The sequence below is a fragment of the Sinohyriopsis cumingii genome, chromosome 4 (genome assembly GCF_028554795.1).
Source record: "Sinohyriopsis cumingii isolate HCF-2022 chromosome 4, ASM2855479v2, whole genome shotgun sequence".
Classification (NCBI taxonomy): domain Eukaryota; kingdom Metazoa; phylum Mollusca; class Bivalvia; order Unionida; family Unionidae; genus Sinohyriopsis; species Sinohyriopsis cumingii.
The window spans coordinates 48959398-48978013 of record NC_142964.1 but is presented as its reverse complement, the minus strand read 5'-3'; the positions used below and the strand labels follow the sequence as shown (position 1 = coordinate 48978013).

The 18616-nt window shown below is 34.6% G+C and overlaps 1 protein-coding gene across 2 annotated transcripts in view; it reads left to right on the top strand.

Annotated features, from left to right (window-relative positions):
- The first annotated feature begins 1818 nt into the window (after positions 1–1818).
- The window catches only part of LOC149801132 (nuclear pore complex protein Nup205-like), a 137819-nt gene continuing 121021 nt past the window's right edge, over positions 1819–18616 (top strand). For both annotated transcript variants that reach the window (XM_089955156.1, XM_089955157.1), the window contains exons 1-4: positions 1819–1855; positions 6063–6205; positions 14032–14203; positions 18266–18484. In XM_089955156.1, coding sequence (XP_089811282.1) covers positions 1822–1855; positions 6063–6205; positions 14032–14203; positions 18266–18484 — 568 coding nt within the window. In that variant the 5' untranslated portion in view covers positions 1819–1821. The remainder of the gene's footprint in view (positions 1856–6062; positions 6206–14031; positions 14204–18265; positions 18485–18616) is intronic.

Below are 18616 nucleotides of genomic sequence, written 5' to 3'. Positions count from 1 at the left end.
TAATCCAATCAGCATTTTTTAAAGTATTAATATATTCGAGTTTACATATTTTTATCTATACCTTTAGGCGTGATTTTTTCAATGATGCTAGTTCTAACTCTTGGCAGAGGTTGTGGTTGTGGAGGTTGCTGGGGTGTTGATTGAGCTGCTTGAAGACGGCCAGAGATATCAACAGGCAATGTTTCAAGAGCCTTTTGTGTTGCCTCAGTTGCTGAAAAAAAAATTGGTTGGTTCGACAATTGGTTTAAATAATTTTTCTGAGTCTTCTGCAAATTCAACTTGAGAATTTTTACGTTCTTGTAGTTTTCGTCCAACAAAATCACGAACAGGAAGAAATTTCTTAATTGCTTCTAATCTTTCTCGAGCTAATCTAGCAGTATAAGACTCCATAGCTGGTGTCATTATTGATATAATAATGATCTAATTATAGCAGCAACGAGGGTGCAGCCTCAATAAAACGTACCGCGGTAAACGAAAACACACATACAAATTTAGAAAAACACTAACGACAGAATGAAGTAACAAAATAAACTAATCCAATTATGAGAAACTCTTGGTAAAGTTAGAGGCTTCGGTTTGGCGTTATTACGCTTATATTTTTTTTTTCGTAGGAAGCTTTATTCTGCTAAAGGACTGCTCAACCTCCATACCGCGAATCATCTAACTACCGAGAGTTTCTCTAACTGGTTTAGCGTTATTTGACCTTATGTTTTTTTCATTCTCGTATGATATTTTAGTTTTAAAATGACGATTCAGCTAAAGTTATATTCACCCTCTCTGCTGCTTCCCGTGAAACACACACATATTGTTCTTTGTTTTTTGTTTTATTTTGTACCTTTGAGGAGATTCTCAAAATTTCCTGATATGATAGGCAAGTTTCAAAATAGCCACGATATAAAAATTGTTTTCAAATGCATATTGTGTGCCAAATGTTCAGTACATTGTTTGTTCATCGTTGAGGGAAAAAAATGACAGAGAATGAACAATTTCGTAAAGAAGATCAAAGAAGTCGGTGGAACCGAACCCGCTGTTGTTAATACATTGTGAGGCATATGCTATACACACAAATGAGGGTACGATGTACAAAATAGCAGGCATGTGCAGTTTCGCTGTTCTGGTCTGAATGACTCTGCTGATGGTATGTTGCCTTTAGTCGTTTGTTTTTCTTTCCTTTCTTTCCATATCGTTTTTCGTTATAGTATAAAGAAAACTCACGTTACTCTCAACGTAAATTGGGTAACCCCTGCCTCCACACCCCCCAAATTTTGCAACATACTATTCTTACTTGACTCCGTAGTTAAGAAAGAAAAGTTCTGCAAATAAAAGATAGCACGGAGAAAAATTTGCAGAAGTAGAACATAAACATGAAAGCATCCATCATTTTCTAATGTATTTATTTTGTAACTATTCTCTCCATCTTCCAATATATTTAATGTCAAAGATGTCTTGAAATAAAAATAAAGCTGCAAAATACTGAAAGAAATTATCAATTTTACGATGTTAATTTCCTTTATAAACTCTCCATACTTGTGCAGTGTACATCAGTCAGTCCGCACCTATGACGATAATTCCATAAAATTCTAAAATTGTGGTTATCGTATACTATATACTGATTTCAATATAGTTTCTGTCCGTTCTCTGGTCATATTGTTCTCTTCTCTATTTGTTCTCTGTTTTCTCGAACGAAGACGCGTGTATCCAAATGTTGCGCACTTTAAAAGAAAAAAACAATATTCAAGTGTGACTGAATTCATGTTCATGTTCAGATCTTAGGTCAACTATCTTATACATATCCCAACCGGAAGTTTCCAAATAGCAAGCATGGCTGCCGCCAATAGCATGGCGGTAAATTCGGGTACACAATTCATTAATTTTTGACAATTAGATCACCATAAATATGTTTTAAACTTGGTGTCAGCTTTACAAAAATTAAGAATTTATGTGAAATTAACGTTTTGCTTGGTCAAAAGGTTTTATATTCTATTGAGCAGGAGGTTTCACTTTGGTGACCTACTGGTTTTACCATTTACTTGTATTTTAAAAAGGAGTAGCTGAAGCGAGCGAAAATAAGAAAGAGGCCATTTACCATATAAATCTGATGCAGATGTTAGCCAAACAAACCAGATATTGGTACAAGAAATGTCACATTTCGTAAAATGATTGACTTGGAATCATTTAATTCGACTGACCCTTCACACCCGAATTTTGATATTTAGACATTTATGTTGGGTTGTAGGGTCAGACTTAATGCCTATGGAAATTTGATAGGCAAATGACTCTTTCCCCACACTCTAACATAAATCTCCAAATATTAAAAAAATGGCGTGGGCAGGGTCGGAGGAGACTCGCATTACCCCCAGTTCTACCATGTACGACATCGACTTATATGTATGATGAGGGATCGACAACTTAGTCCACAGAACAGTCGTTGTTGTGTAGCGTGGTCCATCAGCAATTGGCAGCCAAATTTTCAAGAATGTCTGCATAAGGGCACAGATTAGAGACAAATCGCTTTTGTTGCACTATACTTGCTCAGATGCCCATTTCCTCACAGAAGTATGCTACACACAGTGAAGTGGTTTTGTTTTTAAAGATCTCTTGACTGCTGTTTCACATGGTTGATGACCAATGGTAGTCTAGGAAAGCTGAATATTGTTGATCTAAGGCAGTGATCAAAGAAAATATTTTGTTTACATTGGCCCCGGGCTGGTGACTTTAATAAACTCACAAGCCCTGACTGAAATTCATCAAGCCCGGACTCCAATTTCCATATGACCAAAATTTCGCCTTTTTCAATATTGTCACACTTTATTGCAATAGCTACAATTCAAATATGAATTTAGTTGGGCTTAAAAGGGTTTGTAGATAATGCAAGTGTCAGTAGTGTTCATCACTACACTCACTAGGGACTGGATTGTCCTGGTGTTCAAACTTCTCTGCTGGATTCACAGAGTGAATCATGGTCAGAACCATGTTGATGTATGTCAGTGTGTTATTTGCAATATGTGCAAAGAAATAAACCTCTGCCCCCCCCCCCCCATTTTTTTCCCCGCTGGCGTGCTACACTCAATAAAACTCTGTCAACTAAGAGAATGATTAAACTTTGCATTATATATATGCAGTAAAATTTGACTTCAAAGAAATGTTGCCGCTGTTCACAAACTTGTCCATAATATAATACATATGGCTTAAACATTCTCATTCAAGCAACATTATGTTATAACTTTTGTTCTTATATATGCATCTAGCATCTCTGCTTGGGTTGTTACACTTCCTGATCCTACCTATGCAAATTAGCAAAATGGGCTCACCCACTGCAGCCTTCAATCATATCTCACTAGCAGATTGATTAATTATAAAAGTAAATAATCAATGCCAATAATGTTCCACATTCTAACTCAAAATTTTGTATTATTGTCCAGTCTCAGAGTGGTTTAATCAGAGATGTACATCTATGGTTTTTTATTACATTCTGGCGTGTTTCCTATTGTCTCCAGCAACATAATCTAAGAATAAGCACTAAATATGTATATGTGAATGACTTTCATTCATTAAACAAAACCAGTCCACAGCACTAAAATTCCTTGAAAATTCATCTAACTTCTATGTTACATGAGGGAGAAAAAAGACATAGGCTGAACTGACGTATGGTTTAACTGTCTTGTCCCAAAGTGCAAGTTCATTAAACTTTGTCGTTCAGAGATTTTCTCAGCTGATACTTAGATACTTACATACACCTCGAATGAAAAAGAGTGCCTTTTTGAAGTTGAATAAAGTTAATTTAATTAGATTAGTAGGCCCTGGGTTATATATATATATATATATCTTAAAAAACATAACAAATAACAGTATATTAAACATTTTGAATGTATGACAATTGGTTTTAGATAAGAACATAATAAATAAAATGGGTATTTACTCCTTGGTCTTGAACTAATTGCATCTTGTACAAATTCTGTGGAACATTTCTAAATATCACAGAATACAAACTTATGATACCAGATAGACTGTTAATCCCGGGATGTATCCCTTTGGGATTCAAAACTAAAGGGTCATTGAATCCTGGGCTGAAATAATTTGAAGATTAAGAGTCAATGTTTTAAACCCAAGAGTCATGAAAACGATCTGGAGAAAAAAAACATATTTTTAAAATTCTAGAGGAGACAGAAAGGAAATGTGAATATCACATACTAAATTGAAATGCAGTATTTAGAACCACCATAGAAATATATTTGGCATTATAGTGGATAATTTTTTGGTTTTGTTTGATAAAACATTATATATCACAAGGCAATAAGCTAAGATCATTCTTTGAATTTCTTCCATACATCACAGAATTTTCTTGTGCAGTTGAAGGCCTGTCTTTTTGTATTTATTATCTTGTTCATTTTCAAACTCTGAATCATTATCATGCTGTTGTTTTCCTGAGAAATGAATCCCAATGAATCTCCTCTGGTATTTATATGTAATACTTAAAATTTGATGTAACAGTGTCATGCTATCAACAATAGAATGATATACACTGTGTGACAGTAATGTTAGAAATGATCAGATACAAAGTAATTAACTTATAAAATAAGCATGACCAATTAACAGAATTTTTAAAAAATCATTAATTACAAATTCCAAGGATTGCATAACACCATCAAAACAATGTGGTACTTGCCCCAATCAATCTTTGATTTCTGCCAGTCAGTTTTAATTTCTAATTGTTACAGCTGATTCACCATCATTTTAAAGAGGAGTTATATTCTAATTTTATTTCAATCAGAGTCGGTCAAACAATCTATCCTCTCAAACAAAATTTCAGACTTGACATTGATTTTAGTTATCTGACACTCCCATGTGACTTACAACTTTTTCATCAGAAAAATGATAACTGATTAGCAGGTCATGCTTATACAGACATTGGAATACGATGATTTAAAGAACAAGAATGTTGGAGGTTATTGCATGGTACTGATGATTGAAGTGTTTGGATGTAAATTCATAGGGCAGGATGCAGAAGTGTCAATTTTCAGATCAAATATAAAATTGAAGTCTCAAAATCCAGGAGTACAGGTCAAATTAAAATACTTTTAATAACCAGAAGTTTATGCCTTTTAGATTGCATAGAATGGCATAGTGACCAAGCTTAATTCATTGGCATAATTTGACAGTGTTTGCGCAGTCATCAGATTCTGTCATTTGTCATGTGCATGAAACATCAATAACTTGTCCCAGTAGCATTGGTTATATAGACTGAATGCACCATAGTTGAAGCTTGGCTGTGCACATGAGAGGATTAGCATCCCTAAAACGTGTTTTCTAAATGTTAAAAGTTAATTACTTTTGAATGCTTTTTCAGATTTCATGTCTTTTTATAGACAGTTTATTTGTGTAAACTTTGTGAATACACATCTTATTTAGATCTCTGAGACCTGCATCTTTATAACTAAAGTTTTGTATTTTAAGTGAAAAACACTCAAAAATATTTCTGTATAAATCCCATGACTTTCAGGCATAGAAAATTTAAAATTAATATTCTATTTCTATCTATACATTTTTATCATGATTAATTTTCATAACATAGTTATCAGAAACTAATTTTGATTAATTGTTTTTTAACTCTAATTGATTCAATACTAGTTACTGTTAATCAAAAATGTCTGAATTCAGATTACTTGTAAAATAAAATTGGCATCAGTTACAGCTGATTACATTCATTGATCATGATTACCACATTTCTATACTGTGATAAAAAGTGATCTTGCAGGGGGGTTGCCCTGGTCATACAAGGTAAATATTAAATACAGATATTTTGCTGTAGACTATTTTCCAAGTGCATTGAAAAAGTTAATCCCTATTATCTCTGGCTAGATTACCATCTACTTATCCAGTTGAGGTTTCTACTTTTACAAAACTGAAATTTTTTTTATGTTCTTGCATTGTCTTAGCTTTTTACTTCTTATTTTGAGAAAGATGAAGCTGCAGCATGAATGTCAATCTCATATCATAATGTTATTTTACTCTGTGCTAACCAGAAACCTGTTGTCATATTCCTATGTATTTTGTGCTTAAAGCTCCTCGAACATGGACCCCCTACAAAGAACTTCAGGAGATAGTAGAAGCAGCCATCCACAAGAAGCAGCCAGATGCAGTACATGACCTTGAGGTGGCATTGCAGAAACATAAACCCGACTTCCTATCCCTGCTCAAAACTCCGGTATGTCTGATGCTTTATGTTGTGCAACAAATATACTTTGTTTAAAAAATACCAATTTTTAGTTTTTTTATTTGTATCATAAGATGTCATTTGATAGAGATAGGCTATGATCAGAGCTTTCTATACAAGCTTCCAGCACATTTTAGACTGTCATATGTAGTGTGTGAAACTCGCCCATAAAGTCCTTCAAGCCCACAGGATCACTACTACTGACCCAGTCCGAAATCAGGCAGGTCCTACATTTCATCATACAAGAAGACAAAATATAGTCCGTGGTTCAGTGGTACATTCAGGTACACATGAATATCAGCCTTTAGCATGATGATTTAGAAAATGAAAAAAAAAGTCATAAACAAAATAACATATTTATGTCCGTTTGTCAAATATATTATTAAATTTATTACATTCTGCATAATATGGCCACTGTTTACTGACCAGGACTGTTATGGTTACTGTCCAGCTGACCCAATCCAAACATAACTCGTCTTGAGGCTGGGCATCAGAATTTGTTGCTGCCATTGATGACAAGTCAGAATCAGAGAAAACAAATCAGGATTTGTATCCATTAATTTGATATCAGTGACAATATCGGAACTAGACCCATCCCCAAAGAACAGTTAACATCATTGTCATGACCTTACAATGCAACCTTTTTCTATATCCCATATGAATTCTGTAACCAAAATATTTTTTAAACATTGTTTTTGTGTGATAGTGTAACATTCCTTTTGTCTAGTTCTGTTTTCCTTGGCTGTGTTTTTTTAGTGGTCTCGGTTGGCTTTGAGGCATTTAAATGTCTCTATATGTTGGGAATTGGAAGTGGCGTGTGTTATCAGACATTGCAAAGATGCAAAACTTTTCAACTGGAATTGCAAAAGCATTAAATAAACACAGACTGCATATGAGTTATTGACCTTCTCATCCACTTGGTTTCAGTTATTTCTTATAAAATCATACAATATAACAATTTCTAGTTTCCTTGATATACCTGTAACTAAAATTCTAATTGGCTGTATGTTTTTTCTTCCGGTTTGCTATGAAATTTGCATGCATTGGACTGTCAGTTTTGCATGCTGGTCATGTGCTGGTTTTAGATACCCAGTATTCAATGATTCAACATTCTGTGGATGCCCAAAAATTAGTCATGAACCATGAGTTTGATGAAAACTACATTTTCCCTAACAGGTTGCAAGAAGCAAGTAAAAGTCTCAGTGGGTAAGAAGAATAATTGCCTGAACAGAAATCAAAATTAAGAATTCACTTATTTGCAAAAGTGAAAAAGATAGATTTAAATGAAAAGAAATGATAGCAATAATTACAATCAATTTGTTAGATTAAACTTTTATCCATGAACATAATGATTTTAAGCTCACTATAGGATTCCCTATTTTTCAGATATAGCCAATTTTCATAATCAGGTCCCCCAATTTCTGGAAACGGATGACCCAGGACTCTCAATAAAATCAGTTTGATCTCTTGCCTTATTTAGGTAGCCAGTTTTGCAGATTTGATTTACTGTAGAATGTGCAATCTTGGGTCATGGGAAAGTCATTTACATCTCACTTCCTCAGCATAATGTAACCAATACTGTGATCAAAGTTCTGCTAAAGCCAGCACCCCCCTCCAAAAAAAGCCCAACACCAAACAAAAAAAAACTTGGCAGATTTCTGTATTTTAAAACTTAATAAATCAATAAAGGAACAATATATTCATGAAAGTCATGAACAAATAAAGAAATTACAGCATTGCATGAAAGGGTTGTTCAGGTGTGTGCATGCATGTATATATACGGGATTACAAAATGGGGAGGTGATATATCCTTAGTTGTAAAGACCCAAGTGTTAAATGTTGAAGTCTGATGCTGAACCTTAAGATCGTAAAAGTGAGAAAAGGTTATCGTGATAAATTGATAACTTTCTGGATTCAGATATGGGGTTATATTTTCTAATGTCTTAAATATGTTTGATCCTGTTTTACCAGAAACCTGTCTTGGCATGTCCCAGTAAAGTTTTAAAAAATTGTTGTGATGCCATCCAAATGTAAAAAGAAAAATAAGTGAGTTATTTTAGTATTACATGACATTTTCTGTGGTTATGTGAAAATCTTCTTTGGAAACTGGTTTTATGATTTTACCCCGGACCATTTTGCTTGGGTCAGATATTTAATGTTTAATGTGCTGATATCCTTTCTGTGCAAAATGGGTCTTGGTATTTTCCTATTACACTTACCTAATTCCTTAATTGATTGGTTAATCAGTTATTTAATCGAATTATTTCCTAATTTTTTCCTTTCATCAGGATCAGAACTACACAGTGTATCTGATATATAATTTAAAAAACAGCAGCCTGGTTACCTATTTTATCCCTGCAGCCATCAAGATTAAGGTGGGAAAGAGGTTATTTTGCTTCAACATGGTAGGAAAGACCTCATTACTTGATCATTTGCTCAGCATCATGGTGATTTTAATGCCATCAGTGTAACATTTGATTATAATTTTCAGTTTTAATTCTGTGTGGCTTTTTTTATTAGCAGTGTATGCCATTGTTGTGGTAAGTTAGAGTGTTCACTATATAAGGCATATTAAAGATAAATATTTACTTGCTGGCTGAACTGCAGCACAACCTTCAGCAAACTGATAACAGAGTTTAAATCAAATAAGTTGAACCATAATGTCTTCATCCACTCATCATTTCACTGTCTTTCTCTAATGCTATCAGTTTAAGGTAGTACATTTTGCTTTTATTTGTTACTTAAGTGGTGATGTTTATATTTGTAAATTTGTTGATCTTCTCATTTACCTTTGTATAGTGGCAAGTATCCCCGCCTGTAGGATGAGGAAAAGGCTGCTGCAGCCTTTGTTTGTGGAAATCACACAACGCAAGTTCGCTTACCAAATGGAGCATCAATTTTTACAGCCGAAATCAGAGCAATAGACCTTGCTCTGCAACATATAGAAAAGAACCGTATTTTAAACTGTATCATCTTCTCCGACTCGCTATCAGTACTCCAGTCACTACACAATAGAAAACTGGGGAACCCATTATTGAAAAACATACTCGTAAAAAATACCGAGCTGAGTGTCTCCCACAATATAATATACTGTTGGTTACCTAGCCACATTGGTATTAAAGGTAACGAAAAAGCAGATCGCGCTGCTAAAATGGCCCTTTCTCAAGAACCAACTGATTTTAAAATACCATATACTGATTTTAAACCTTGTATCAGAAAGTTCTTACGTCAGAAGTGGCAGGCATCATGGAATGATGCTGTAAATAACAAACTTCACGCAATCAAACCGACTCTAGGAGAATGGACTCCTTCCTACAGAACCATTCGTAGGGAGGAGGTAGTCATTGCAAGAATCCGAATTGGTCATACTTTTATCACCCACACCCACATACTAAAAGGTGACGACCCACCAGAGTGCGTTTCTTGCAATGAACCATTCACTGTCAAGCACTTTATGATAGAGTGCTTTGACCTACAACCTACGCGCGATCGTTATTACATTGTGCATGACATGAAAGAACTTTTTGATAATATAAACATCACTCGTATTATAGAGTTCTTGAAAGCCGTAAATATTTACTCTAAACTCTGACTTTTATGCTATCACCTTGTGCAGTTTTATGCAATATATATACCGTCCCATTTTAATACCTATTGATCATTTTTACATCTCCCGTTGAGCGGGAACCTTTATTTTGCACCGTTATCATCTTACCGTTTTTTAATTTCAACCATTTGTTCTTTTATATCGCTGGTCGATATAGGACCTTTTGTAAGTTTTAAAAGATTATAGAAATAACACTTTGTTTGGCGCTAAATAGCCTAAAAGTGCTGATGCGCCGTTAAAAATAAATCAATCAATCAACCTTTGTGTACATCATGAAATATTCCATCTGGGAATTTAACTATAGTAAGTCAAAAACTCATTTCCATGCATAATGTTTGAAACTTTTGTTTGATGTACCAGGCATACTTCATACCTGACACCAAGAACATAACATAATGAAATTCACTTTCAGCAGGAAGATCAGTCATCTGCACATCTTAACATGTTCACTTTGAAGTAGATGCATTAATGTGTATGATTTGTAAACTAGTCTCTTGTAACTCAGCATGAGCTGTAGGGTAGTAAGTAATGAATATAAATTAAAACGATAAATAACAGAACTAGTTCTTATCATTCTTATTAATTTGTATTACTCTGAGTTTATTTTGCAATCTTATTAAATAAAATTTCCAATAATAAGGCAGAGATTGTGCCACAGAGTGGTCTCAGAGTGCACAGATGTGGGCTCCAGAGTACCTTAGATTGGTCTTGAAGATTGTGACCAAGAATGGTCTCATAGTGTGTACTAGAGTGTTCTCAGAGATTGTGCCATAGAGTGGTCTTAGAGATTATGACCTAGAATGGTTACAGAGTGTGCCTTAGACTGGTCTTAGAGATTGTGACCTAGAGTGGTTACAGAGTTGGAGAAATTCATGGTACTTTTTATGCATGTCAGAAAATAAAGTGGATGAAAAATTTGTATAGTTATGTTAACAGCACATTATATGGTTTGGGAGTAAAACAAACTCATGATTTCACTCAGTTTGTAAAACAGTATTCAGTGCATATTTGAGGACACCAGAAGCCTCAAAATTAGAATAAGAGTTGATTTTTAAGTTTGTTCTACTGTTTGAAGTACATAAACCTAAGATTTGTAACTAAAAACTATACAAACTTTACCGTTTTGAGCAGAATATCAGTGATTTTAATTGGGAAAAGGAGGCAAGGCACTAATTGTTGGGCATGGCAAAGTGAACTTTGCTTTTTGCTTTCCTACCATGATGAAGCAATATTGCACAGTTGATTGTTTTTCCTGAATTTCCCCTTTGTTTGATCCAGTTTTGTCAGACAACTGGTCTTTTGTGAGCCAGACAGCTTATGTGATAGTCTGTTTTCCATTGTCTGTCTATCTGTTAGGACCACTTTGAAGTACTCCTCCAAAACTGCTCAGAGGATTGTCATGAAACTTTGCACATGTTAATGCTATGGTCTAGTTGGTTTTAAATGAACATTGTGCTGCTCAGACAGCTAAAATGGCCACAGTTGTGGCCATCACTTGTTATTGCTACTCATACTAAACAGAAAGTCAGATTTACATGGGGATTTTATGATCTCTAGTTGGTTCTAGAAGAAAACAGTGCTGCTTAGTCATCCAGTGTGGCTGCCACAGTGACCATCTTACAAGTTTTGTCACTACTTCTGAATGAATGGTCATAATAGCATGGGGTTTTCACTGATTGAATTATTACGTCAGGTTGGTCCTAAATGAAAATGATGTGACATCAAAATATGGCTGTCATGATGGCCTTCTTGAAAATCTTACTTCTTCTCCTACATGGCTAGTCCAGACCTGATTACCCGAAAGGATTCTCCATAGTTTGTATAGATGAAGCCTGCAAACTACTGACAGTGGATCGTTTAGGCAAGACTACAGAAAATGGCTTAATAAGCAAATAATTAGAAGCCCTAACATTTCATTCCACTTCTAAATTTTCTTTTTAGTTACAAATATGATCTTTGTCAAAGAAGTGCTTATTCATTGGTTCCCATGAAGACCAATAAAATGTATGCGGGCATCGAAGGGAAGAGATCATTTGTTTTCTAAAATATCTGACCAGCTTGGTGTGAAAAGAAAATTGGAAGAAATAGAAAAGTCAAGTGCTAGTCAGAAGGTTCTAAAGATTTATAAAAGATAATTGGCCATTTATGAAAGCATCTAAAAAATGAGTTCTTTATGTTCACTGTGGTGTGTGCAAATTGGATTTTTCTGTTGCACGTGTTGGTAGAAGTGATGTAAGAAGATGTGTTCAGTACAGTTCCCACAAGGAATTGGCCAAAATAAAGGCCACAAATAAGTCTCCGTCCTATTTCTGTAAAGAGGAAATGCACATTATCTGTTCTTAAGTGATGGTGAATGAGCTTTTGGATAAGTTAAAGTTGCTGTTGAAATTAAGCTGGAATTTAAAGAAAATATTTCTGGACAGCAAAGTTGCAGCAAGGAAGGTAAACTATTTTGGAATATAGGTACAACAGTTGGAGTGATAATGGTTTAAGGAAATGTGTTTTGTCAACAAAGACAATAAATATATTTCTAGATGATTTCTTTTGCTGTTGATCTGTTAGCTTTATAAAGTAGCTATACTACTGACAGCTGTTGAAAACTATTGACAAACTGCTTTTGGACTACTGGTGGAGTGAGGAAAATGTAAACAGGTCTGCTAGTCATATCAACATTGTGTTTTGACCAAAAGACATCTTATTATGTCTAGTTGATCTAGATGAAATTGGTGCTGATCTGAGGACCAATATGGATTGCAACACCTGAATGGATTGCAACACCTGAATGGATGATCATATCAGCATGAGGTTATTACGAAAAGACTTCTTTTGATGTCAAGTTGGTCCTAAATGAGAATGGTGCCAATCTGACCTCCAGTATAGCCACTAAAATGGCCATTATGAAAATTTTTTTATTGCTACCTCTCCTAGATGGTTGGTCATATCAACATTATGCTTTCATTAGAGTCTAGTTGGTCCTAAACAGAAATGGTGCCAATCTGGTATCCAATATCGCCACCCATATATTCCTCCTCCAAAACTGAAAGTCATATCAACATGGGGTTTTCACCACAAGATTTCATATGATATCTTACTGGTTCTGAATTAAAATGTTGCCAATTTGTCATCTAATATGTTCACCACAGCAGCAGATTTGTTATAGCTGAAGATTATCAGAGATGGTTTCAATGCTCAGCTTTTAAAAGGAAGAAATTGACGTACATTTAATTCCTGGAAATTCACGGCAGGTAGTAGAGCATTGGAGAAAAAGACTCTTGACCTTCCCACTCCTTATCTGCCCAGAGACAAGGTCATGATAATCTGAAAGTTTGCTTACGTTTTCAGTTAGTATTATATCACAGTTTTGCAATGTTTCTCTCATGATCATATCAGGGGATCTTCTCGCATATGTTTAGCGTGCCTGTTGCAGCATTTCTGTCTGATGCCTATTGCATTATTTCTGTCAAATGCAGCATTTCTCTCTTATACAACCATGGTGCCTATTTTAGTATTTCTCTCTAATACAACCATGGTGCCTATTTTAGTATTTCTCTCTAATACAACCAGGATACCTATTGCAGTATTTCTCTCTTATATAACCAGGGTACCTATTACAGTATGTCTGTCATGACACGACAAGGGTACTTATTGCAGTATTGCTCCTATGATAAGACCAGGAGGCCTGTTAAAGTATTTCTCTCATAAGATTAGGGTGTATGTTATACTTCTCCCATGATCAAACCAAGTGGCCTTCAACAGTATTTCTCTAATAAGACCAGGGGGCCTATTGCACATTTTTTTATGATAAGACACTTGGACCATTTAGTATTTCTCCTATAATAATGGGGGAGGTCTGTTGCAGTATTTCTCCATGATAAGACCAGAATGGCCAGCCTAATGCACATCAAAGAGTAGGGTAGTGGGCTTATTTACAGGTAATGATATTCTTAGTAAATATTTGCAAAATATTTATGAAAATGGTGTATGGGCTTATCTTCAAAAATGGGCTTGTTGTTGGATAAATATAGTAAGTTCCATACTTGTAGTTATTGCTGTTCAATTAGTCTATAGCATTATCCTATCATTTGCACTTGAATAAACTTCACATGCCATATCTTTGTTATAAGCAAGCATGTGAGACACCAAGTTCAGTATACCGGTAATTCTTTTTCATCATGTAGACCTGCAATCAACTTGTACTTTACAATTCTAGGCTAAGAATGCAGCCCTTCGAGAACTGGTCAGGAAGTCCAAAACAGAAGGGATTCCAATTCATGGGGAACAGGGCACTCAGATATTTTCAGAAGATTTTATTCAGGAAGCACTAATTATCAGTGATTTATTTGAGTTAAATGAATTCGCAGCTCTGGAATTACTCATAGCAGGTGAGTCATGTGAATAGTGCAAGTACAAAACATGCAGATCACCATGATATTCTTTTAGGGTCTGAGGGGCTGAAACAGGCCCCTCTTGTAAAGAAAAATCTTAAAGTCTGATTTAAGGCAAATTACTCTTGAATTGTTTTCCAAATATTCCTTCTGAGTGAAAGACCATTGCGAAATTGCTGACCATTGAAAAATTGCTGACCATTTATATTATGTGCTAAACTGTTATACGGAGAACTGTAGAATCTGATCTCACATTTTTTTATGGAGACTATTGTAAAAGCACTTTTAATTGTGCTGGGTGATCACATATTTTGCAAAAAAAAAATACTTTTATATGTAATTAAATAATGAAATCTGCCTCTAAAGGAAATTGCTGTGGAAATGAGTAAAAGCAGCACAGTACGACCAGCTTGTACTTCATTCATAAGCCCATCATTATAACACAAATCGTGTTTTATGGCATGTACTTCATTCATAGGCTGTTCATTATAACACAAATCGTGTTGTATGGCATGTACTTCATTCATAGGATCTTCATTATGACACAAATCATGTTATATGGCATGTACTTCATTCATAGGATCTTCATTATGACACAAATCATGTTATATGGCATGTACTTCATTCATAGGATCTTCATTATAACACGAGTCCTGTTGTATGGCATGTACTTCATTCATAGGATCTTCATTATGACACAAATCATGTTATATGGCATGTACTTCATTATAACACGAGTCCTGATAAATGGTATGTAGATGATTCTAAGGCCCTTCATTTTAACATTAGTCCATTTATATGGCATGTATTTTATTCCTAGGCCCTTCATCATAATACATGTCCTGTTATATGGACTGTATTTCATTATAAGGCTGTAGTACCTTAAAGGCAGCATAATCTCTGGCTGCCATGTATTTTGAGATGTTTCATTTGCAGTGTACTATTTCTGCATACATGCCAACCATTACACTTTTGGCGTAATCATTAAGCTTTTTTCCACTAAATTACACCTTGTGTATAAATGTATTCGGATTACGTGTTTTCGGTATATCCCCCTCCAAAAAAAATTAATAATTTGTTTTCTCATTTTTATTAACATCCCATTAATCCCACAGACCATGCTCTCGAAAAAACGGCTTCTATGTAACTATGACATAAGAGTATGCTTGTCCGTAGACTTACATGTACTTTCCTAGCAGTATTATGTTCTATTTATAGCAGTTTTCCTATTTCCTAGAAGTAGGCTGGTTCTACTTTCAATCTTTTGTCCTTGGTTTCTATTTATAGCAGCTGTATGGCTTAGTTAGGAAAGAACAGACTGGTTTTCTAATTTGTAATCTTTGCTCACAGATTCTTTGTTCAAATTGATAACTAATACAGAACCAGTCTGTAGGTGTTTGGCGCTAAAAGTCAAATCGAATTTATTCTAGTCGATGCGTGTGTTAGAGCAAAAATGGTTTTCAAATAATTTCACAGATGGATTAGAAAAGATGAAAAATCAGTTCAGAGATGAATTCATGAACTACATATTACAGCGTTCCATTCTAGGGCAGCTTCACGCCCCTTGCAGGCTTTGTGGAAAGGATTTTAATATTGGTTATAGTGGTAAAACAAAGAAACCTTGAATTAGCTCGTTTTACTAACTCCATTACTAAGGTAACTTCTTTCTTACAGCAGAACTAAATTGTGGACACTAATTTTATAAATGCAAAGGCGTTATGTACTGAGTTCTTAAAAGAACACGGACTACCCCTAGCAGTAGAAGACTACATTGGTCTTTGTTCAAACGGATGTTTCCAGATTCCAAAGTTGCAGAAAATATGCATGTGCAAGAACAAAATTATCTATTAGTGTTATGTGTTTAGCAGAAGGTACTTCACTTACAATTGCAGAATCCATGAAAATTGGGCTGTTTAGTATTGCAACAGACAGGAGTAGTGATTGTGATGACAAAATGTTGTACCCAGTCTGTGTAAGAGACTTTGACAACGAAAAGGGCAAAGTCAGAGTACTCTTCTTTCATTACCAGAATTAACAGTAGATTCCACTGGAGAAAACAATTTTTTATTTGCTTAATAATGCTTTGAATAAATACAAGTTGTCAGAACTGTATGAGATTTTCAGCTGATGCAGTGATGACTGGAATTCATAAAGAAGTTGCATTCTATATTTTGATAATTGTCTCTGATCATTGTTCATATCAGGTTGTCTCTGTCATATTATGCACCATGCTGCAGGAAAGGCTGCTGATAAATTAGAAGGAGAACTCCTGAAGTATCCAGTTGGCACTCTACCAGAGAATGTACTTGATGGGGACAGAGTTGATTTTTTCATCTTATTTGCCAGCTAAAATACTCAATAACTGGAAGATATAATTTTCCTCTTCTTTGTCAGGTTATAAAAGGGAATCTTGGTTTTTTACCATTCTAATGCTGACTGTGAGAGATTGTTCAGCATTGTTAACAAAAGTAAAACTGAATTTAGATCCAGGTTCTGTAATAGCAGAGTAATTAGTACTCTACTGGTGTGCAAACCATTTATAGTCTCAGCTGGTGCAAAGTGTTTTGAAATGCAGTATGAGAGTCTGTTGCTTTTTAAAGCTCAAACTGTCATATATGAAAACTTGAAGCAGTAATTGATGTTAAAAGTCCAGAATAGGTAAATAAATCATTTTGTACATATGCGCATTGAATTTTTATCATGTTATATGTGGATTACTCTTTTTCTGCTTGGGTTACTCTTTTTATCCACTTGGATTACACTTTTTCGTCGACAGGGGTTCTCATGTATGCATATTGGGTATTCTTAAAAGCCTACTAGTCTTCATATAAATAGAAAATGGTGGTCTGGTATTCAAAACCTGTTTAAAATCCATCCAGATATTTGTTCAAGATGTTCTCAAAATATGCCACCCGAGTTGCAGTTCATTTTCAAGAGTTTAGATAAAATGTCAGTATTATCATGTTTAAAGAGAATCAGTGATTAAGAATTAATACTGTAATATTTTATTTATTCGATCTGTGACAAGCCAACAAAGAGTGATGTATCAGCATTAATAGTTTAATAGGAATTCCGACCCCCAACTTTTTAGAATTCATCATTTTAAACACTTCATCAAAGTTGATCTGTTTAAATTCAAACACAGTATTTTTCTTGTGTACTTAGTAGCTTTGATACTTTGATGAGGTTCAGAAACTACATCCTTGACAATGTCTATTGTCATACTAACATAAACATTATGAAAATCTCACTTCCATTTCAAGTATTTACAATTTTCTCACCTTCAAGAATGATCTCTCGACGAGACCAGAAGAAAAGGTTGTAGTCATAGGGCATAAATCTTGACCAGAAGTCCCTAGATTTTAGTTCTTCCAGAACATCTAAGTTCTCATTGTGTGGAAGAATTGTCATTTTCTGCAAAACCAATATATATATATAAATCCCCTGAGAAAAGAAATGAATTTACCGCATAAGCTTTAAAGATGTTACTGTAACTGCATTACATCTGGTCTTTTCAGAAATATGGAGCTAGGATTATTAATTATTATTTATGAATTAAATAAATTTGCCAGATTAGCTAGATTGTTGTTTCAGAAGAAATTAACCAGTACAAAAGAGGATATTGTTAAATACATATTTATACAAATATATTCTCTGGCACATTTGTAATTAACCCTTTTATCCAACACTTAATTAATATACAGTGCATTTTGAGACAACTATTTAAAAAAAATGATATTTAGCAATTGATTTAAAACCTTGCAAGATACCTATCATGAATAGAAGCTACACTCTGTCTCTTAATTTCCACACTAATATTTCTTTCCATTGTTTAGGAAATTATTTAGAAAGAAATTGTAGCCATTTAAAAAAAATTATAATATGTATAAAGAAATGTACTTTGATAACGATCTGTTAGTCATGCCCATTCTATGGTAGTCTTATGAGAAATTCAGTCTTAGAAGGTAAAAGTTTTGATCTAGTCATAATTTTTTTACTTGAATTTATATAGTGGATCATTGTCTGTGTTAAATAAACACTTATTCTTCCTATCCAAAGGAGAAGATGAGAAGCCCAGCTATCCTGGCCTTACTCGTGGTTTGCTAGCAGTCCTATTGTTTTATGATGGAAGAAAGAGCTTGGTCCTTGCATTGCGGACCTTGATGCAGTCATTGACGGGGCGGACATGGACACTGGAGCTGAGTCCCGAGCTGTCTGAACTCACCAACACCTATATCCAGCAACTCATTGAGGGGAAACTTACAGACAGGATTTTAGGTAAACTTTTTAAAAATGGCTTTTTGTAGCATTTTTTAAATGGAAATCCAGCACACAGTCATAAAAAGTTGGAAAAAAAATCAATCATATTATAGAGAGAAATTGAAGTCTCTCAGTAAAGTGGTTCTGCGT